This window comes from Phaethon aethereus (assembly GCF_964289735.1).
Source record: "Phaethon aethereus genome assembly, chromosome: 9".
NCBI lineage: Eukaryota > Metazoa > Chordata > Aves > Phaethontiformes > Phaethontidae > Phaethon > Phaethon aethereus.
The window spans coordinates 3,165,477-3,189,414 of record NC_138585.1 but is presented as its reverse complement, the minus strand read 5'-3'; the positions used below and the strand labels follow the sequence as shown (position 1 = coordinate 3,189,414).

At 44.1% G+C, this 23,938-nt stretch overlaps 1 protein-coding gene across 1 annotated transcript; it reads right to left on the bottom strand.

Moving 5' to 3' along the window:
• Positions 1 to 1,527: 1,527 nt before the first annotated feature.
• On the bottom strand, positions 1,528 to 23,441 carry PROC (protein C, inactivator of coagulation factors Va and VIIIa; the record flags this gene model as incomplete). Its single annotated transcript, XM_082003442.1, has 17 exons — positions 1,528 to 2,107; positions 3,052 to 3,169; positions 5,048 to 5,742; positions 6,436 to 6,570; positions 7,731 to 7,844; positions 7,977 to 8,001; positions 8,480 to 8,668; positions 9,776 to 9,923; positions 10,349 to 10,469; positions 13,249 to 13,812; positions 18,236 to 18,356; positions 19,845 to 19,954; positions 20,325 to 20,465; positions 21,160 to 21,270; positions 21,817 to 21,841; positions 22,829 to 22,989; positions 23,375 to 23,441. 17 exons carry the CDS (start codon positions 23,439 to 23,441, stop codon positions 1,530 to 1,532), a joined length of 3,423 nt encoding a protein of 1,140 aa, XP_081859568.1. The 3' UTR covers positions 1,528 to 1,529.
• Positions 23,442 to 23,938: the final 497 nt, after the last annotated feature.

Here is a 23,938-nt window from a genome sequence, read left to right as displayed (position 1 = left end):
ACTGACCCTGGTGGTCTTTTATGGGCCCAATACAGTTCCTTGCCATCAAAATTAATCATAGGAACTTGGCATCACGTGTTCTCTGAGGTAAACAAAAAGGTTCTGTTTCTTGTGCAATGGTAATAATGGACTGACTTGACTTATTTTCATGAGGCTTTGAATAAAGCTCAGGAAGAGAACCACTCATCAGTGTGAGTGCTGGGATACTTTTTAAATTAAAACTTCATAGTAAGTTAGTTGTAAAGAAGGTCACAAACCCAAAACTTAACTTTTGAGATATCTGGGTCATAAAGAAAGACCACCTAGAAATAGCAGCAAAGACAGTTGGACAAAGATAGATGGTGATGTAGGTACTTAGAGGGGACAGTTAGTGGGGGGTATTAGTCTGGCCCACAGGTGTTTTGCTTGCATTTTTGGTATTGAGCACTTCCTTTAAGTATGTGAAACTTCTTTGGCTGTGTGAGGAAATCGGCCTTGTAGAGGGGCGGCTGGCTGCAGAGGACCAATCTTCCTTTTGGGATGACCGACAGAAAAGTTATTGCTGTGCTGGCTCTTTCTCCATCAAGTGTGTTCACAAATATTTCCTGTCTGAACTATCAGAGGTAAATTGTCTACATGGGGGGGCGGGGGGTGTGTGTGGGTGTGTGTGCATCTTCAGAATAAAGAAAAAGGGTTTTCTTTCTTAGGAAAAAAGTGTGAAAAAGGGACAGTTCTGTTGTTTGCTACTTTGGTAGCTCTGTGTTTTTTGTAGTTCCACTTCTGTAGAACTGCCCAGAGCAGGAACATGTGGCCCATCTTCATGCCTTTCCTCGCCCTCTGCTGCTGGAGCAGAGCTGCAGTGTAAGTAGGGCACCCTGTGAAGCGCAGCAGGCAGCATTCCTCACACCCCCAGGGCCCCCCAACAGGAATTCACTTCTTTCAGAATCCCACTGTACAATCCTGTGTATGTTTTTCCAGCTGCAGCCGGGTGGATTCCCCCTTGGGCAGTTCCTCCTGCGCAGTCCCTAACGCACAGACGTTGGTTTTGTAGCAGAAAGTACTGGTGTTTTAGTAAACTGACTTGTACTTGAGGTAACAGTTGTATTTGGTGACACAACTTCACAGATCCTTAGCGGCTGTGTTCAGCATGGTGTTTCATAACTAGAGGACAGAGAACACTACCGGAAATGCAACTAATTCACACAGGATTATTTGCCTGCTTTTGGGATATGCATGTAGGCTTGAGAAACAGAAAGCTTTTGCTTTCTCTAAAAAAACCAGCCCCACAAACTGACCAAACAAAATCTTTCTGCTGGGCATTTAAAGTTGTAGTTGTCTCCTTTATTATTTATTTGCAGAATAGTTCTTTATTATACACAAGTATTTTACTCAGTAATACTTGAATTAGCAATTTAACTATTTATGGTAAACAGACTCAAATTTCTTTGAAGATAATTTTGATTTCTATACCATTAAGGACAGGAATTGCATAATGTCTTAGATGGAAGCACTCTGTAATCGTAGGGTGGTTTCTGTTTTTAAAGATCGTCTTAAGAAAAGTTAATGGAAAAGTTTTTTGTGTCTGCCACACTTTCAACAATCTCTTTAATCCAGGGGATGTAGTTGGATACTCTGGTATATACACCGTATTTTCCTTTTTCAGCACAGCCCTCCCCCCAGCTTACAATCCCCAAGAGAAACCAAGTGTTGTGGTAAGACACTGTGAAAGGGCCACCACTGTCCCCTTTGCAGGCGTCCGCAGCTTCAGCGTTGTAGCCTGCACAGAACATGTTATCAGTAATGAGTCGGTCTGTTGACCGCTGACAGGTCTCCATGTTCACGATGGGCAGCCGGACCTTCATGAGGAAGCGCAGAGTCGAACCTCTCTCGTGAGTAGCACCCCATCCGCTTACCATCCCGATTCTTCCTTCTTCAGATAGCAGGGTGGCAAGGGTAGGGCTGGGAAGGCAGATGGGAATTGCATACTCATTAAAAATAACATCGCTGCTCAAGTACAACAAGGCGATGTCACCGTTGTAGTCGTTGGAATTGTAATGTGGATGTGTCCAGCTCCGTTCCACATCAATCTTCTGTTCTTTCAGTTCTCTTTGGTATTTGTCGAAGTCTCCTGTAGTCGTGACAAGTTAAAATGTTAAGCAAACTGGAAACAGCCCGTAGGGTGGGAAGGATAGTGAATTAATGCTTTTGACCTTCCCTCCCAGCACAAATCATGCTCTGTAACAGTAATTCCTGCTGCTGCTGCTGTGATCCTCCAAATTACCAGTTTGCCCTTCACAGGCAAAACAAACTTGTTGACTGGATGAGTAGAATGAGTAGATACTTAGAGCAATTATGGCTTCTGGGGCAGGGATTTTACCATAAATACAGCTAATGCTTTTTAGTAAGTGAGTGCTGTATTTTGAACAGTTTGTCTAAGCTTGCATGGGACTTTGTGTTTTTCCCCCTCAGGAACGTGACATACTTAAGTGTTAAGATGCAGCCGTGGGTAAGGCAGAAGAATTGTTTCCTGTCAGTTATCCAGTGCTGTATTCTGTTTGCTCCTCTTGCATGTCTCTTCTGGAGGTTTCAACCACAAGGCTGGGTTTCAGGCAGCATTCCTGCTGCAAGAGGTTCCAATTCCTGCTACCGATGATGGGTAGTGTAGGACATGACTGGGGGCAGGCTTTCTGCTCTGAGGCAGTTACAGGTAATGAGCAGCAGTGCCTTAGCACAGCATGAAACTAAGCTTAAGGCTGATTAAAAACCAAAACTGACTTGAGAGCAGAGCATCACCTACAGGAATCCTTCCATCCCACATGTACCCCGAGATGTGGTCAGCCTCCATGCACAATGAGATTGCCAAAAGGGGCAACAAAAAGAGAAATCTCTGCCTCACATTCCCAGGTTCTCCATGAAAACAAAAGGGAGCAGCTGGTCCACCGCTGCCAAGGAACTGAAGTGTTCTGTAAATCTGATGCGTGTGTGTGTGTCTGAACCATACCTTACTGTGTTCATGTAGAAAGCTCATTTTAAGGAAGAGACTACCCCTGTGTTTACACAAGTTGTACTCACCTACGGTAACATGGTGGGGTCTGACGAGATCAAGGCAGTGAGCAGCGGTGACCACCCAGCGGCTGCTGATTAAGCTCCCTCCACAGAAACCAGCATCTTTACTATTCCGGATCAAAACCTGTGTGAAAGATAGGAAGAACTTGTCACCAGGGCTGTGTTAGGTATTCATGTGCACTGCTGGTCTCTGGTTGGTTGCAGGCTCTGTAATCTTGAAATCAACAGTTCTGACTACAGTGCACCAAGCAAAGATGATGGTGTTAAAACAGTAAGAAAATGACTGCACATCTGTGACAATGGAGCAGGATAGCATGATGAACTAAGCTTGACAAAATCAAATAGGATTAGAGCTATGCTGACTGGCATTCTAAGGAAATGAGTACGATTGTGTTTTTTCACGTGGCTTCAAATTTTTTTGGGGGTAGAACAGTAACACTAGGTGTATTTCATTGGTACTTGGGTTAAAAAAGAACAGCGGTGTTTGCGTGAACAAGGGCTAGAAAGAGTTTTTCACTTTCTCAGTTGTCAAGTGAAAGTGCAAGTAAGAGTGGAAATTTGGAAACTTTGTTATTTTTCCTTTTTACTGGTAATTTTGGAGTGATCTACAGAGTAGGAAAGGGAGAAGTGAACACATGCTGCTCAGCGTTAGATGTTTCCTTGTTTATGCAGAATTACAACCTCCATTAATGCCTCAGCATCTCTTCAATTAAACTCTTCCCTGAACCTGTTATTTCATGTGTTAAACTGAAGGAAAAGCTTAAAGTTTGGTAATACAATAATCAAATAGTGGAAAAAGGTGCAACACCATCTGGCCTCCTGACGTTCCTGGAGTAACGTCAAGTTTTACATAAGCTATTTTGATTTTATTCTGTGTACAATTAATACTTTTAAATTTTGTTCAATAGTGCTAGAACAAAACATGGAAAAGGAGCAAAGACTAATTCTGTCTTAGGTTATAAAGAACTAGAATGGAAAGAGTTTGCAAAAGCCTTTAAAAAATATATATATAAAATACAAGCTTCAGTTACAAATTGCCTGCTGTAATGAAAATTTAAAGCTTCCTTGATGGTAACACCTTAATTCACGAAGAAACGGTACAGGTCAGGCAGCATTCAGGCAACCCAAAACCAGGTCTCACTTGATCAAAAGGCAAGCAGGTGCTGTTCCTCCTAGAAGTGTGTAAGATGGCAGAAACCCATACAATTTATTGGTGGTGACACTGCGGCTTGCAAAAGTGTGCAATGACTCTGTTATCCGTACAGGTTCAGCCTACTAGTTTTCCCCCCTGTAAAATACCTCCTGATGGGTGCAATGGGAAAATATTTTTGCATGAGGGCAATAAAATAGACTGATCATAACCTGAGATCTTTTAGACAAGACTTTCTATGCACAAGCCCATAAACAATAATAGTACACTGATGAAACAGAGACAATGTAAATTAAGTGAAAATTAGTAACAAATAAGGACACACACACACGCAAGCCCAAAACCAAGATTAGAAGAACAAAACAGTATCATGGAAATAAAAGAAACACTTCAGGGAGGGTTCCCTTATTTGCCTTCACATGAGAGCCCTCTTGAGCCCTTTTCATACAAGTATGAAAAGTATTCTAATGAAGAATCTCACCTGGTCTTAGAAGAATTTTTGTGAAAAATATCACCAGCCATTCCAGGAGGAGTTGGAAGCACAGCTTTTCACCAAGAACATGTAGAAACAAAAAATCTCAACAGAGCAGGAGAAGATCTGATTGATGTATTAAGCTGAGATCACAAAAAAGCATCTATCTAGGATAAGGGAAGAATGATAAATAAAGCAACTAAGATGATACGTATCATCAAAAAGACCTGTAGAAGCTTGAGAAATACATGTGGTTGGCTTGCTCTCGCCCTGAAAAAAAGCTTTATAATGGCTTGATGAACTCTGCTCCGGATGGAACGAGTAAAGTAAGAAAGCATTCAGGTGTAGTATTTATGGCCAGACTGGGAGAGAAGTATTACCTGCCAGGGGCAATGTCCACGATGACACAAAGTGCCTCCTGTTATCCTGGAGTCGTGCTCCAAAGTAGAGCTGATGTTCATCAGGAGGAACTGGGGCATGTCTGCACCATTTCCCCAGTCACTGCTCTGATCAAGCCCATCACGCGGGGGTTGAACGGCCCCTGTGTGGTTCTGGCTGGCGCGCTCCCCTGTTGTTTGGTTTTGCCCAGCAGCATTTCCCACCATCTCTTCCCACGGGGCAGCAGGTGCTGTGGTCTCACTCTGCCACGCAGGGCCCTGCGTTGCCTCACCCCACGGAGCCGGGCCTATCCCGGGTTTGCCAGGCCTGGCGGTGCGTGCCACCGCCTCGTCCTGCTCGGGGCCCCCCACCTCCTGCCCAGCAGCATCCCCCCCCAGCGGCTTCTGGGGAACAGAGTCCACCCACGTCTCCTTCCAGCTGGAAGCACCTCCTGCCTCCTCAGTCTGTCCAGCGTCGCCCTCCGTGCGCATGCTCTGCCCAAAGGCATCCTTTAAGGTCCCATTTTCCCCAACAGCACTTTGTTCCAGCTCCGTTTGCCTAACTGTGCCCTCCGTGCTCTCATTCCACTTGGCCGCAGTGTCCCCGCGCTCATGCAGTCCCCTCGGGAGCCTTTTCTGCCCCAGCCGCTCTTCCTCCAGAGCCTGCCTGGCTTTAATCAGGCCACATGGAAATGGTGCTGCAGGGAGCAAAGACAGAAATAAAGATTTGAGTTTAGGGGGTGTGGTGTCATGTCAAACTCTTAACACAAAAGCAGCACTTTTCCCATCCAGGAATGGGATTCAACCCTTCTGTCAGAGCTCAGGAACAACTCTGCCATCTTGCTGTCAAACTCCACTTTGGCCACCCAGCCCCATCATCATCTGACCAAGGTGTTTAGAGCTGATTACCGAGACAAGCTGCACAGGGCTGTGCCTTTTACTGAGCCACAGGCATCCAGGAGCAGTCTGCCGAGGGCTCTCTTCAGGACAGAATCCAAACCCAGCGCTCCCCCTGTGATAGGTTGCCTTAACACAAAGTGTCGAAAACCTTTGTCATGTCCTCTCGCCTCCTAACGCTGCAGTTCAGCTTCATAACTCAGTTAAGTTGATCTAAGTCTGCGCTGCTGTTAGAAGGAACAGGCCCACCCCAGACTGGACTGCTGCTCCTTTACCCAGTGCGTGCTCGCAGGGGCACTAGATTAAGCGAGACACTGGGTTGCGAAGAACCTTAAAAGTTAAAATAAATAAACAAAACTTTATAAAAAGACAGCTCTTTTCCATACACTAAGTACAAGCTGCCGTAGCTACAGCATGTGTAGCTCTTCCACAACTAGTGAAGACGGTGCCTGCAAATCTCTTTTACCTAAAGTAACTCCAAGCTGATGCTTTACCTGCTTGCACGCATCTCTTCCCGTCCTCGTGCAGCGTGTAATCCTTTGCGCAGGAACACACCACATGAAAGGCGCTGCTGCTGTCCCTGCAGTACTGCCAGCACCCGCCGTTCTTATACCAGCATTCAAACTTTTCTGCAATGGGAACACACGGGCATTCACTTGGTTATTACTACGCACGGACCCCTGAGCAGCGCACAGCTCCTGGCACCATTGTTATGTGAAAGAAAGTAGGGAAAAAATCTGCTGAAAACTTGCGGGGTAACAGAAGGAACTGTCTATTGTTGTTCACCCATTTCTACCATTTTCTTATTTGCCAGCTTTGTCTTGAGGCCACAGCTGGGCTCTAGGCCTTTTTGCCTGTAGAGCAGGAGCAAGAAAATGCCTGGAAGAGCACACGCTTCTAAACACATCCATTTTTGATTCACCTCCACATCTTTTATATCATGACAGATTTGAAGTACTAGGCATTTTGGTGGGGGCCAAGTCTACGAGAAACTGAGTTTTTTATACGTTGTTACATTAAAACAAAAAAAATCACATTTAATTGCTTCACTGTAAAAAGAAAAGGTCGACAAAAGCACTTGGGGGGTGGAAATTACTTATGATTCATAATTTCCATGTCAGTTTGGCTTTTGCTGTAATTTCATGCCTCAGTCATTTGCAAACCAGAGACAGTATTTCAGAGGACCAAAATCTGGTAGAGATAAGCAGCTTTTCTACTTCATTTTTCATCATTTGTATGTTGCAACATAAACACTATTTTTTTGGCTAATTTGTTTGATGCATTTACTCAATAAAATTAAAAAGAGAATATGGCCTCACCATGAACAACCCCCAGTACAGGCATCTGTGGCAGGAGTTACTAGACTTGTTATCCCTCTAAAGTGATAAAAAGAGGCCATTCCCTCTCCCTTCTTGGGGGAAGATGGGCGATGGCCACGTGCCTTCCTCAGGGCTTGCACAGATGAGTGCAAGAGCCCAGAACTGCAGCTGCTGCCTCACAGGAGGTGGTGCTACCCTCTTTTTCTGCACAGCAGAGCTAGGAGTAGCTACGGCCGCTGCCACAACGAGATTCCCTTCCTAGGCTGGCGGTTCCCCAGCGTGTCATCTAAGAAAACACCGTTCTAATGTATGAATCTTAACCAACCGACCAGTTCGGTGTGAGACAAAGACACCACCGATAACCTCGGAGAGAAGCCTGTGCAAAGGTTCTGCTCAAGTACCCAAGGAGCAAATACCAGCCGTAATCCCTTCTTCACAACAAATGTCAATGTGTCTGTTCCTGTACTCACCTTTTTCACAGTTGTCTCCTCCAAATTTTGGGGGGCAGATGCAAAAGTAATTGTAGTGTCTTATTTTGCAGACTCCACCATTGTTACAGGGATTGGTACTACATGGATTTAAACCTAAGAAGAAGAAACAAGGCAGAGTGTAATTCCAGGAACTAAGAGAAGCCTGGCTTTAAACTGCCACATAATTCTTTGTACCCAGAAGGGACACAAGAAACAGATTTTTTTTTAAATTCCCTTTTTACTTACCTTTGTAATTGAACCAAAACTCCATCTGCAAGAAGAAAACACAAATGAAGAAAACAGTCGGTAAGTAGACATATTGGTTACTGAAGAGATAATTTAGAAAACTGTATTTTTTAGGGTGCACGGAAATTAACATTTTGATTAGAACCATAAAATACATTCTCGGAGCAGATCTCCTGATCATCACCATGCAGTTTGCTTTCGTTTGCATTGTGGACCGAGGTCTGATCCAGCAGGCGACCTCTGAAAATGTCAGAATCACGCTGCTGGATTGAGGCTCTCACAGAAAGAGGTTTTGGATACTTTTAAGGAATTTTGTTTTAATATTTACACAACAAACTGAGCACTGGCGTAGAAAGTGAGATCTCACAGGTGCCTTGAGTGACCCATCCTGACTACCGAGCTGCAGAATCCATAGGTGCACACTTGTCAGAGCGTGCTTGGGAAGGATTACTTACAGCTCACTGTTAACTCTCCTCTCTTTTTCCTAAAATAAAGTTTCTTACTGTTTTCTCCTGCGAATGGAAGATCTCCTTAGCCTCCTCAAATGAACACTTTTCCTCACTGCATTCTCTCTCCAAATTCCCTGGACGAATCTCTTCTAGAAAATAGTTAGCACGTTTATGGACTTTCAGCACCTCGTGTGCTTCGTCTTTTCTCATAAACACTAGAAAAACAAAATTGAACAGTTGATACTGGAAGACAACAAACCAGCATTAGAACAGTCAGAGTCATGCACACTTTCAGTCGAGTAAACAGTATAAAGGCACCGAGCAGGAAACTACGTAAGCAGCCCTAAGGAAAATAAAATTAGCCTGCGTTCCAGAAAAGACACTAGTACTTTAAGCTTTCTTTTAGTGGATCAAAAGACTCACTACTGAGACTTGCAGATTAATGCAGAAATAATTTTTTTATTCCATAAGACTCTTGAGTATTATTCTTTGGGGGCTGGTTATATTTTTGTGCCTCACTATCCTGATTCACAACAATTCTTGGGTGCCTGGCTCTGTGCGCATGTGGAAATAAAGCTGAAAGGAGAGGTTTGGGTGGTATGTGGCGACACCTTTGTCAGATATTCAGTAATGGAGACCCAGTGCTTCCCAGGTAGCTACTGTGGCCACAATAGGACAGACGCCTCTTCTTCATTAAGAGAAATACATAAAGTGTCAGTTTTGTACTTATATTTAGTTCATATCGACTTCGCTTCGCTAAGCTATTTACCGTCCCCTCCTGCAATGTCTTAAGAGCTATTACTGACAATAAATTAAGGGAGGAGTGGCCAGAACAGAGAATATAGCAGTAAGGTCCTCCCTTCTTTCCAGCCAGGGTGCTCTGAGGGAAATAGAGGGCTTGCTCAGCCCGTGGATGTACTGATACCATGTGCCACCACTATTTAGAGAAGTTGTAACAAAAAGGCAAAAACCTCCATCTCCAGAAGTGTGGCCCTATATCCAAACCCCATCCACCTGACAGACTGAAAAACTGCTGCTGAGAAGCGTTTTAAGAAGAAAGCTCCCTTTGTAATCCTGACAAAGCCTACTAAAATTCATACAGGTCACTTAACAGTACTCTGTTTTCCTAGTTGTGGTTTAGTGTCCTAGACAAGTCAAAACCCTTTGACAAAGAACCCAGTTTTGGAGATGGACCATAAAGACACACATTTCTTTGCAGATGCAGGATCGGTATCTATAGCAATGACTGAAATTTCTAGGCAATTAGAAACAGCCCACAAAAACTCTTAGCCGAGACAAGCTTTGGACAGATCTTGCTGTCTGGTAATGGGGAAAATGCCTTTGACTTACATCAGTAAAATTGCGCTTCGCCACCCCTTGAGTTCTGGGGTCATCTTTAAAGGATTGACCTATGTTAAGTAGGTATCCCACATAGAGGACATGCCTGCTGTAAAGCCTTTGGTTTGCAGATACCACTTCTACTTCTGCTCTTCCTCCTCTGCAAGGGCAGCCATAATGATTTGTGAGATCCTGTGCATTCTCACACCTGTTCTCTGAAGCCATTTCCAAATCTTGAGTGGTGTTGTAGTAAAATCAACATGAGGTCTGAGAACACGTGTTCAAAGTGCCTAATTTTAGCTTCCCAAATCAGAAAACTTTGCCATGCAAAAATAATTCAGATTTTGGGTTCCATGTCACAAGGAGAATACTTTTCAACAGGATAGTGGTCTAAGTAGGAAGTTTAGAAAGGCTGACTTCTCTTCGAAATACATATATGAATATTCATTTTTTCTTGTGCATTTCAGGAAATGCCTCTTCAACCCACAGGAGTTTGTGTTCAGAAAAGGAATGCAGTTTCAGTTTAAATGCCAAGATTGCCACAATAAGACCATTGAGTTAAAAATGGAACTCAGAAGTACCTACCTGAATATGAAAATGAACAGCTGCTGTTGATGAAGCACATCAGGAGGAAGAATGTCACAAGCGAGAAACTGCTCTCCATCTTCGTGAGCATTCAGAATACTCTGACTTTCCTGATGATTTCCTTCAGAAGGAAAAGAAGAATGAAATCGGTGTATTGTCACAAAAACAACACGGGTGAATTAGCCTGCAAAAAAGAGGAAGAAGAATCAAGCAAGAGGACAAGAGAAGGGACAAAGAAAGCAAATTCTACCCAGTTCATTTTGATCTGATGTCCATTGTTTCTCCCAGCCACACCGATGCTGCACACTACAACAGGAATCCCAACAGTTCGCCAGGCAACGTGCAGAGATTGACCTAGCCCAGGATGCGGTTGCAGGGTCTGATCCAAAGCCCACAGAAGTAAAAAAAAAAAAGCTGTGGTGAACATGGGAGGCATGGATCAGGCCCAAACTGAGCAGAGGCCAGCTCCAGCGGCAGCCTTGTTTAGACTGCGAAGGACCCCAGGCTGAGGGCTGAGCTGCATGCTTCAGCCAGCAGTTTCTAACAGCAGCAGCTGCTGTGTAAGTACTGATCGTCTTGGCAAGTAAGACCGTATGTGCAAGCCCCAGTGAGGAAACCACCCACCACATACCTGGCAGTAAAAGTGACAAGACAGAAGTTTGTATTCCTTTGTATTACCTTCCCAGGCTAAATAATTTACCAGGATTTGACAGCACCTTTGCTACATGTATAATTTTTCCAAAAAAACGGGATCCATAATGTATTCACTTTACACAGAACCATGCAATTATACTCACCTTTTTCTTTTCTTTATTTTTTTAGGAGAAGACAGGAGAGAGATTTGGATGTACACCAGGAACAGCCATGAGGTCAAGAGGTTGATCATTAACCAGTCACAAATATTGACAGAGGAGAGACAACCTTCTGTATTCTATGAAACATATTTGAAATCCAAAATCAGAAGAAAATTGTGTATGTGTTTCCACACACATACACATGTGCCATTAAAAAAAAAAAAGCCCTTAAAAACATCCTCCAACAATAAAAGCCAGTTCTTTGCCAACAAATTTCTTCAGGAAAATCTGGAATTTTTAAGAGAAGATATCTGACACTCCACCATCTTTCAGCAGATAAGACCAACTGATCTGGAAAATACACAAGCTGCCCTGTAAACATCTGTTGAAATACGCAGAGCTGTGAGGGTGTAGGAGGATCCACAGCAGTCACCTGCAGGAAGGCAAATATTGCCCTGTAACAGTCACAGCTATTCACCGACATTACGATTTCTGCCTTTAATTAGACCCATGTTTTACTGGCTTTGAACACAACGATGTTTTTCCTTGTAATTCAATGACTAGCAACATCAACCTTCTCAGAAACATGTGTTCTTGGTGCAGGCCCTCGCTGGAAGGCTGCTGTTCAAAGCATTATTCTTTAACGTTCGTTGATCCTTAAATATATCCACAAATAAAAAAGAGGAAGGGGAAAAAAGAGAAAGAGAGAGACAGAGACACAGAGAGATGGTAACTACTGTACTCTTCGGTTTTCAGCTTACCTCCAACATGAAGCCCTTAGCCTGACTGTTGTTTAATGCGTGAATGTTATTTTAACGCATGAATCAACTTCAGCACTTGCTTAATAAGCACTTAAGCAGCTTGTAAGTCAACAGGACTAAGTCCACAAGTTTAAGAGATATTAAACCACCATATTAAATATCTTACAAATACTAATACAATTTTGTTGTACCTGAGGTTTTTTTTCATTTAATAATCTCATCACAAGAGCAGACTGAAGTTACTCACTGATCCAAACAGGGGTCAAAATCCTGACTGAAATGTTGGAAACACAGTTTCACCTTTTTTTTTTTTTTTTTAAAAACCAGATTAATTATATTTAGCAGGCTTAAGTGCTAAAAGTGCTAAAAACAAGTACAAATTGTGATACTAAACTTCATTTTGACTATTGCTACTTCGGATGAACTTATTGGTGCTGTGTATCTTTATTTTATTTACTGATACACACACAGACATACAGACACAGGCGCAAACACACACGTATATTAATCAGTAAGTATTAGTAATGCTAATATAGCCTGCATATTGTGGCATTGATTGCATTCACTAGAATAGGAATGAACAAAAGTGTTTGCTTAGCTTGCTAATTAGAAGAGATTTATGGACCTCAGGATAAATAGAGCATGCGAAAGCTTGGAATTAAACCTCCATTTGCTGAATAACACCAGAATTCCCACTGACTTAAGGAAGCCCAGTGGGGGGTAAAATCAGGCATCGAGTGTGCAAAGAAGAGAAAATACGGAGAAGTTCTAGTGACCTGCTGAATCAACTTAATCTGTGAGCACTGGAGCAAGGTGTGAATGAGTGGAGACAGTGATGATGTTACTAAAATTTCATTGTGTTGCAAGAAAAATTATACAAATGCAGAGCAAACCAAACCAGTTACTGTGGATAATACCTTAGAGTGAAGCTGAAATGACAGAACTCTATCACTCTGGTGACTGTTAAAATGCTTTTCTCTGTCCCTTCCTGCCCCCCACCCCAACCAATTCAGTCATTTTACACTTCAAAGGTGGAGTCATCTGACCACGGACTAGCTTATTTTCTACAAGGTTGTACAGCATCTCAGCATTACAGGGTGTTATTTCTCGCCTGTAAGGCCTAAGTAGGGCCATGCTACAAATAAACAACATAACCTGGAAACTAACTTATATAAACAATGTAAAAAAGAAACAAAAAAGCAGCAAAAAAAACAGGTACCAAGGAAAACAGTACACAAGGTTAACACATACTCTATATTTAATACCGAAGATCCAACAGTACATTACACTGCACAGTCACTGGCACACAGCCACAATATTCCACACTCTCAGCGTCAGAATCAACCCTTCCTAGGAGCTGACATCTCATCTATGTGGTGCTGGATCCACTCAAGATACTGACTAACTTTGGTGTAGACCCCAAATTTCTCCCTTCTTCCACAGCCTTCACCCCAACTCACCAGTCCTACCAAAAACCAAGTATCCTTATATTTAGTGATCATAGGGCCTCCACTGTCCCCACTGCAGGAATCTTTTTTGTCTCCTAAGCTCCCAGCACACAGCATGTTTTCAGAGATGCCAAATCTCATCGCCTGGGCACACTCGTTCCGGGGAACCATGGGGATTTGAATATAACCGAGGAAAGTAGAGTAACTGTTGTTAACATCACTTGTGCTGCCCCAGCCAGTTACCACCATCTGCTTCCCACTTCTTGTCAGCTCCTGTTCCGCCAGGTCGCGGGTGGGAAGACAGATAGGGAGCATGTATTTGTTATACATCACGGGCTCAGCCAAGTGCAGCATGGCTATGTCATTATCGGAGGTCTCCTTGGTGTAATTTTCATGGCTCACATATTTATCAACCCAAATGGTTTGCTCGTTTGCCTCAGTACGGAGACGGTGGAATTTACCTGGAAGAGCAAACAAGAAGATGACAGATGCTACCGAATCTTCCTTCACCTTGAACACCAAGGCATCTGGATTACATTGGGATTTAGGACTGTACTTCACCTTTCTACTTCTCTTGTAATACAGACATTTGTTCATTTTATGTGATAGGTTAATAGTGTTCATACTAGATGGACAGATCTGTAAAGTTGCCGTATTTACCTACATCATGAATACAGACAGTACTAAATGAATGAGTACCCTAGAGGCGTGGTCATCAGCTGAGAAACTGAAATGCCTATGTGTTGCCCTGTTGTGTTGGTATTACAGTACGCTCGTGTAACTGGAGAGATCTTCAGGAGGAAAACAATCTTCTTGGAGTCAGCACTAAAAGCTGGGAGAGCAAGCATACAGCAAAGCAAGACATTTACAACAGTACATGAGCTTTATGCTGTATAACCAGTGCCTGAATGACTGAACTTCAGGATTTATACGATAAATGATGGCTGACCGGTAAGGCTATTCCCTTCTGAAATCTTGCATCTGTATTTTAAGGAATTTTTGACTACTTAAAGACGACTTAGTTGTTAATTGTGCTACATGATCATGGCCACTTTGGGGCCAAGCAGTTATGGAACAGTAAACAGGAAACTAAGTTGAAAAGGGCCAGAAAGGCAAGAACAAGTCACTTGTGGTACACTGGAAAAGACAGAAACAGATTTCTCTGATAGGATGTGAAGAGATAGTCCCAAGAATAATTATCAATGGCTGTCAATATTTGAACTGTGCTGTTGGTTAATTTAAGCTTCACATCAAGGCCTGCTTCAGTATGTACTTGATAAAAACACTTCTTTGGAGAACTGGCCATTATGCACATTCGAGCCGCAGGCAGGCACACGTCCAAGCACATGAGGTGGCAGGACATCCAGGCTGACACCTCACCTCTCCCTGTGCTGCACGTGTGTGACAGAAGTGTCCTTTCCTTCTCTGTGAGTTGGAAGCTGCTCTTTATCACTACCTTTTCAAATGCGTGCTTCACAACATTATCCTTCAAATTTGTTCCCCCACCCCGCTGTTAACTTTAGCCTTCTTTCAGTCTCATTTGAATCCCTCCAGATACAAACTCTAAAGCCAAGTTGCTCTGACTTTGCGTGACCAAGGTCTTCTGAAGTCGCTTGCTTCAGTGTAAGCTCCCCTGTGCTTGAGCCTGTCAGTGAGGTATTGCAGCTCTGCGGGGTTTTTTTTCTGTAAAGAGTCAGCGTCTCCAAGCATAGGGATGTTATGATCCACAGTATTTCCAGAAACAGATTCTCAAAAGACCCCTTAAGTCCAGCTTTGGATCTTGGACTTCCAGACTAATTATTTCTGAGTCTCTCCTCTCGTTCCCTGCAGACAGCCAATGGACATTTCATACATGCCACAGCAGACGGCTGAAACTGCTCTGACGGGCACCTGTATTACGTAGTACCAGAGCCTGAAGGACTTGTTATTATCAAGCCAACACTCACAAATCTGGGTTTTTTTTCTGCTATCATGACCTCTCCTCTTCATGGCAACAGTGTCCATAACACGCTTCCTTGCTACCCACTCTGCAGCTGCTGTGGCTGGGGGCTGACTGGCAGGTAAGAGGCAGGGGTCTACTCCTGTCTTCACAGACACAAACCTCTGCTTTAGGCCTCAGAAATAACTCTGGATTCGGACACTCTCAGATCAGCTGCTCTGAGGAAGGCAGTTTAGTTCTGTAGGAGGATACTTTCTGCTAGGCTTCACATGCTCTGTACACAAGCATGGCCATGATCTGTCTGTAGCCCGAGACACCTCCCAACAAGGGGTGACAGCTTTCACACCGATGCTACTGTAGGAACAGCTCCTCTACCCCAGCTCAGGAGAAGACCATTTGACCTTCTGGTCATGAATACTTCCTTTCTCAGTTGAGTCACCCACTCCAAGAGTTTCAAATTCCACAAGTCCTATCCACATCTGGATGTACTGAACCTAGAGGCTGTTTGCAATGCATCTAGTTCCTTCTACACAATAAAAAGCATCATAATCTTGTTGCTGGCAGAAAAATATTAATTGTGAAGTCCTACATAAATAAGGAAGTATGAGACCTGTCCTCTGAAGTGAGAGACAGTATTTTGAACTGAATCATTATATTCACCTATCTGCTCTGTTTTCTTGGAGCTCTGAACACACTTCTGGATGCTCTTAAGCTGGAGATGCAGGAACAAGAACCACAAACAGGAAAACTGGGTTCTTCTGAAATCCATCTTTCAAAACTTCAGCTACTCTAACTTTTCACTTCAGACACTAGAAAGCCATTTGTGTCCTGCTACAAGACTACTCCCCAAGGTCAAGAGTGCAAACCCAAACGTGAGTTTCCCCTCCAGTTTTGCTCTTGTGGACGTCGAGCAGAAAGCTGCAGCGGGAAAAGTCCAGAACAGCGTTGGGTATCCCAGCGTGACAGAGGCAGGTCGAGCATGACCTCTGCAGGCTCAGTACGAACACCTTCATTACTCTGATGGAGCTCACACCTGCCCCGACAGACGTGGCAATGTCTCCATTCAAAACTCTGTTCCATGTACCTCACTAGATGTCTCTAAGGTTTAAAGCATACGTTTTTCTGACAAGAACTGCTCTTCTGGTGGCAGTGAAATGCCCAAAAGGTACACGTAAAAGGACAACCATGTGATGTTACGCTTAGTCTTCAGAAGGTTCCCTTCTGCTTGACCTGGAGTATTGTTTGGAGAAAGAATCTCTTCTCTCTTGGTCAAGTCTCAGGTTGTAGGCACCTCGGTCCTGCACACCCACACCACAGTAAAGGACTTTTCTCACGACTCAACGAGAAAGATTCTCCTCTCATGCGTCACAGCTCTCAGTCCATGACCACACACTTGCTTCTTCCTCTATGAATAAGGAAAGTCCTTTGGGCAGCTAGGGGAGTGAAAGAAATTCGAGCCCCTACTGCTGATCATGCTTACACCATAAATTACTCTGTATACTTACCCCAAATTTGTGTGTGAGACGTCTCTTGAGTTTCATTTAAGCCAAAAAAACCCAAAAAACCCAACCCAAAAAACCAACTCAAATCTGGGTTCTCAAGTGCCGACACTTTTCTTCACCCACTGAAAATCACTTTTTGTTTGGACAGCACAGGACTGTCTTGACAGATCCCACCTGAAAGCTTGTCAGACTGCACAGATCTCTACTGAGACCTGCAGGACGAGGCCAGGGTGGAGTAATTTAAGTGCAGCCTCAATACTTCCCCTAGTTACCATTTTCCCTCCAACCTGTGCCCTTCGAGTTACACTCAAAGCTACATCTAGCATTGCAGAGCATTCAAACACCACATCCGACAGTTGCTTTTCCCCTAAAACATTCCAAGACCCTTTACCAAGCAAACTTGGCTTACATACCTATTGGCAATCACTTGAAAGGGAAGAAAATGACTTACTAGTAACTGAAGTGCTTGGAGACGTGTGGTCTGTAAGCGTATTTCCAATCTACCACATGCACTTCTAATTTGATGTCCCTCTGCAGAAAAGGTGGATATTCTGGCACTAAGAGGACCAAGGCTGTATCACACGCTTTTCCATTCATCCTTTATGTTGAACAACGGAGGATGTACATAAACGCATCCATCCGTACGTGCCTTATTGAATCTGTTCTCAAACATCTGCACCTCCACAGCGTATATGGAACATGCACACAGACAATACCTTTCCCGGGCTGTGTATACAGACAATATATTTGCAAGACTTCCTGCAATTACTGGGAACAACCTATCTTCACTAGCAGAGAAAGCAAGCAGTTGAGCTGTTATGCCTCTGTCACCAATGGTAGAGAGAAAACACTGATAAAAAATGTTTTTTCTACTTAAGTGTGAACGGAACACTAATTATTTTTGTCGGTTAATTCAGGAGCAGTGCTGTACTTGACATAGCTTTTCTCATGCTTAAGAGCAGCAGTACCAGTGAAGGCAGTGTTGCCATTCTGCAGCACCTCTCCTCCTTCGCTACTGAAACTCTCCTAAGTAATGGTGTTCAAATGTATGAAAAGGCAGGAAGAGGCACTGTGACATTCTCCTCCTGGGATCAAGATTTTTTTTTTTTTTCACTATTGGGATGATCCTGAATATTTTCATCACCAGAAAAACATAAGCAGAAGAGATCAAGTCTTCCTACTTTATAGACAAGTAGCAGTACTAAGAAGACATCAGCTCACTTCCATAGTAAGGCTGATGGTGCCTGAAATAAAATTTGATTTTTACTAAACCTTTTGTTTTGTGCTAAGATGCATATTAAACACTTCCTAGACAACCTACTCCTACAACCAAGAAGGACTTTCGTCTTCATAACCTGCTAGTTTTTCTCATGAGATGATAAACCTTGGGAATGAAACAGTTATACTTCAAAAAAAAACCAGGGACAGACTTTTTTTCCATACCAAGTCTTACTTTGAGCCCCTTCTCTTCTGCCTCAGTGCAGTGTGCAGCCGTTAGGACCCAAGATGGATGGATGAGAACACCCCCACACAGAAATCTCCCTTTGCTATTTTGCAGCATAATCTGTAACAAAAAAAGAGAGGTCTGACAATGCATGGAACATGGCTCACAAAATATTGTACACATTCTTCTTTGTGGTTGCAAAATGCCCAGATGCATCAAGCACCAAAGCATGTCACATTAATTGGAGCCAAAGCCCTACAGTGGGACAAAAGCACTATGAATAAGGTCTCTGTGGAACACCTACAAAAAAGTTTTCAATATTCTTCCTGAAAGAGGCTGGACTCATCCAAATCAGCATGGGACGATGCTGGTCACTGCAAAGAACCACTTTGGTACTTCACAGAATCACAGAATCACTAGGTTGGAAAGGACCTTTAAGATCATCAAGTCCAACCATTAATCCAGAACCACCATGTCCCCTAAACCATGTCCTGAAGCGCCACATCCACACGTTTTTTGAACACTTCCAGAGACGGCGACTCCACCACCTCCCTGGGCAGCCTGTTCCAATGCCTGACCACCCTCTCAGTGAAGAAATTTTTCCTAATATCCAATGTAAACCTCCCCTGGCGCAACTTGAGGCCATTTCCTCTTGTCCTATCACTAGTTACTTGGGAGAAGAGACCAACACCCTCATCGCCACAACCCCCTTTCAGGTAGTTGTAGAGAGCGATAAGGTCTCCCCTCAGCCTCCTCTTCTCCAGACTAAACAACCCCAGTTCCCTCAGCCGCTCCTCATAAGACTTGTGCTCCAGACCCCTCACCAGCTTTGTTGCCCTTCTCTGGACACGCTCCAGCACCTCAGCATCCTTCTTGTAGTGAGGGGCCCAAAACTGAACACAGTATTCAAGGTGCGGCCTCACCAGTGCCGAGTACAGGGGCACAATCACTTCCCTTCAAAGCTTTGAGACACGAAGCTCAGAGGCAGCACATCATCTCAGGCTGCAACTCTCATGCTACACTGTATAAGGGCTTTTAATGTCAAAGAGAACCAGGCCCTGATTATACGCATTCATTAGTTCCGCAATAAGCTCTGCAGGGTCTTCCCTTTCTCTGCGATGGCCCAACCTGCTCTGTGAAGCTATGGCATAGTTTACTGATTAAATCTGCTAACTTATGAGAGATGAGGCTTATAAGAACAGATCCATGCAGAAAGGGGGAGAAGATTACCTCACAGTCCTACCATAAGGCGGTTACAGTAGCTGGGGCATGCATCACACAGCATGAACTGCAGCAATTAAGTGGTCTTCCCGAGGAGGAAGCAACAGAGTAGGTAAATGTCATCACTATCCTCTCTCTTGACATGGTTGGCAAGGTAAGGTAAAAAACTTGGCAACAGTGACAAGGTCAAGAGTCCTAACTGATAATAAACGATTTTCTCCTGTTACTCCAACTCTGGGTTGCTTTTCAAAAAGCTAAGTTAAGGGAATCTTAGCTTCATGTGACACCACCACTAGTAATGTAGGAGCCTTTCTGCAGCAGCTAGGCAGGCAGAGCTGTTTGGGAAGAGCCTGAACTATGTGCGGTGAAAAACTCATTTCTCCTTACCTGCCAAGGGCTGTCTCCCCTTCTTCCTGCTTTTCCCTCAATAAGGCGAATATTGAATCCTGCTTTGGCTTCAATGTAGTCCATTTTCACTCTTCCACAGGGGAACTCCACTACAGGAGATGCAGAGAAAGTTAATTAGCAAAGACCAGATCACCCAATACAAAACCTCTTTCTAAAGCATTCCCTCCATCTCTCTAATCTAGGCAATACTATGCAGTGGCCTCATGGAAGTCCCTCGGTGCTTTTCAGAGGAGGCAGTTTCTCCATTTCCCCGATTTCTCCATGAGGCAAACACAGGTTAAAGGCCATAAAGTGGGTATGGAGTTGGGAAATGCAGGCACAGAGTTACTCTGCATGGAATGGTTGTTTCCAAAACTGGGACAAAGTGCACTGCAGACAATTCTCCCATAAAGCCCTCTTACTTCGTGTTTGAAGAATCCTCTGTCAAATCCAGACTACGAACATCCTCCTCTTACGTACCTACAGGCTTGCACGTGGTATGGTCATTCATCAGTTGATACCCAGAAGCACAGCTGCAAGAGCGGCACTGGTTGGCAGGGTCATCCCTACAGAAATGTTCACATCCTCCATTATTGACAGAACAGTTGGTGTATTTGACCTCTGTGGAAAAAATGAACACCAAGAGAGACATAAGCAGTTGGAAAGCCAAAGAGTCACAGGAAGGTAAAGTGGCAAAATGACATCGTGATTCAAGACAGCAACAGCTGACAATGGATTTGGGATGACAGTTGTGGCCTTTAATGGCACTCGGGCTGGAATAAGGCAGTGGGGAGATGGAGAAAACAGAGATTACTCTCAGGGCAGGTTGACTGGAAAACAGAAAATTCACTGTCACTGAGTGCAAGTCAGACAGAGCAAAGTGTTGATGGTACATGACGCATGTTCATCCCTAAATATGCTATCCAGCTTTTGTCCAAGGAAGAAACTGTCATAGTAACGACAATCAAATATTTGCAGTGGATTGTTTTTTCCCCCCTGTATTGTTGAAAAAACCCACCACCATCCCTGTGCTGACAGTTCTAAAGTAACTGAAAACCCTGCTTTACACAATTATTTTCAGTACTTCTGGAAAATTTAGATATCTCCGATCTCCAGACCTCTCTCATGGCAACACAAAGTTCATTTTGCTTTAGATAAGCAGAGATAATCTTTTTACCACATCATGAAGGAAAAGAGAAATCACATCAGTAAAGAAAGTGAGTATACTGTGCCATGACAAAAGTGTTGATCCCTATTACACAGAGATCCCTGTCACAAAGAATACTATTTTATAGTGGATTAAAGGCCACATTACCATAATTGCACAAAACCCCCTCCCAGCCTTTGTTGCAGATGCAGGAAAATTTTCCAATATTGTCCTTGCAGGTCCCGTTGGAACAAGGCTCTGGGACACACTGATCTCCATCTGAAAGGACAGGAGGCAGGACAACCATCATACAGAGCTCACAGATCAAACATTAACATGAACAGACCCTCCACAGATTCCCAAGCATCACCCACAGTTTCTGCCACTGCATGGTGACACTTCCGTGGTGCCAGCCCAGCGACAAAGGCGTTTGTTTGGGTTCTGAATTACAGCTGCAGAGTGAGTGAAGTTGGCAGAAGGGGAAGAAAGAGCAAAACCTGAGGCAGACAGGGAGAGGCAGGTGACTGTGGAAGTGAAGAGCAGAGGTGGGGCTCATCTCTGGATCATGTCAGGCAGGGTCAGAGCATCAGAAAGCACTTTTGACCAATGCCTTAGCTCTGGGAGATGACTGATGATAGGCACAGATGCACTTCAAGTTTTTTGGGAAAGTTGCTTGCATGATAGGACAGGAAAACATTCTTTGCACATCCCATGTAAGAGAGAGTGAGAATTTGAATCTGTATGTGATACATGGCAGCAGAAAGGCTGAGTACTAGTTACCCTTGAGGAAACACAGAGAACTGATTAGGAATGTCTTTTACTTACCTACATACTTGCTCCAAAAGTCTCGCTGTGGAGAAACAAAACTTACATTAAGGCTAGAAATAGATTTTTAACAAGCAAGAGATTTAAAGTGTATCATGGTCTTGGCCAACAGAACACAGCAGCCCAGTCAAAAGCATTGGTCTCATTCTTCTTGACAGTGTAGTGACTGGCACTACAAACCAACAAAACTGGCCAACACAGACATTCCTGTATTGCCTGCACTCAGCACAGATCCACCTGCCCTGCTTGCAGACCCACCAGCACCACAACCCCTCAACATCCCCACAGCTTTTCTGCTTTCTTGTCACTTACTGCCAGGTGAGTCACCTGTGATGCTGAATGCACAATTCATTTGTGCCCAGTTAGACAAAAGGGAGGCATTGTGAAGACAGACCCCACTCCACCCTGGGGTCTGAGGGACAGCAAGGACTGGTTCGTCCTGTGTGGCAAGCCTACTCTGCTTAACACAGTAAGAAAAAGTCCAAGCCAACACAACAACTGGGACTCGAAAGGGGCAGGAATCGGTGATGTTGATGATAAAGGTAGTGTCCAGTTGAAAAGATGAGGTTTGGAGAAGGAGAGAGGACCTATTGGTAAGAGAAATATTTGTCAGGCACAAGTGGGAGACTGGGGAGATACAGTAAAAGCCAGCAAGGGCTGGCAGATGGGTAACAGAGAGCACAGGACTGGAAGGACTGGGAAAAACTTGGTGGCAGCAAGAATAGCCAATGGAATCAAACGGGGATTAAGATTACCTGGCTGGGACCTAAACCTCACAATTAGGTCAGGTGGGACATGCATGACCAGACAAGTTTTGTGGCCCATACAGGTGGTAACTTCACAATCACTGTAGCACAATTACATTCAAAACCATACCTAGGCCTTAGAAGTCAGGAGTGATGCATGTTTACTGCTGGCAGCAAGATCTCCTATGCCCTGGATTGCAATACTTTAAGAAAATAAACAATTGATTGGTTAAGTCCCGCATTCGTCCTTAAAAAAACCAACTTACTGTTGCTTCCTTGGTTTCAAATATCTCACTGGCCTCCTCAAAGTCACACCGCTCTTCAATGCACTCACGCTCCATAGAGCCTGGTTTGAGCTCCTCCAGAAAAGAGTTCGCCCGCTTCTGGATTTTCAGGACTTGGTTTGCATCTTTATTGCTGTAAAATACTGGAAGCAAAAATGTGAAAGCACGAGCAGGGAAAAGAGCTGGCTGAAAACTGGTAGTGGTCCTTCCCCAAAGGACACTTTATCTGAGCAATAGCCCCTCCCTAGCACAGCAAGAGAGCCTGCCCTAGAACCATGGGCTGCCAGCGTGCTGCAGCAGCAAGCTCCAGCCTGCGCTCTGGGATACTCAGACAGCTCGCAGGGTTCATGAGGGCTGTGACCAGACAGCCATCACGGCCCAGCACTGTGTCTGTGAACCTTGGCTAGAGGAATTCAAAGCCCCCTAATGGGAACGATTCCAGGCACTCCCTGTCACTGACAGAGGAGCTGGAAACACACCTGCAGCAACTGGAAGAGGGTGAAGGGTATCTTTAAAATGAAAACTTACTTGAGGTACCACAGACTCGTGAAGAGCAGGCAGCCAGCAGCACCCCTACAATGAAGAGCTTCCACATACTGCAGCAGGAGTCACCTAAAGAAGAGAAGGTACGTGTGAAGGGGATGACCCCCATGCTGCAGACAGCTTCTATTCAGACAACTCAGCTAGTTCCTTCACTTGTTTTTCTCAGAGCAGCTCCCTCGTTGAATGCTGTGTTGTGCCGTGACTTTCTGATCCCAGCTCCAAAGCAGCCGTTCACCAGAGGCCCTCCAGACTGGTTTGCTTGCTCTCTTTAACCCATCAGCAGCTCCCCAGCACACTTCTTGTCTGCCCTGACATCCTCCCCTTGTCACCGGACATTTTTGACAAGCTTTATGCTTCATTAAAGCAAGCTGTACTTTGAAATCTTGAAGGATACAATACTTTTGAAGCACTTACTGCTTTATTCAGTGTGAATCAGCGTGATCTATTCTTCCACCATGAGCTCTGCTGGAAGTTAGTTAATCCATAACTTCAGATATTTACTCTTTGGAGTGACATGAGAAGTGCTTTCTTTGTAGTCATTAAACAAAC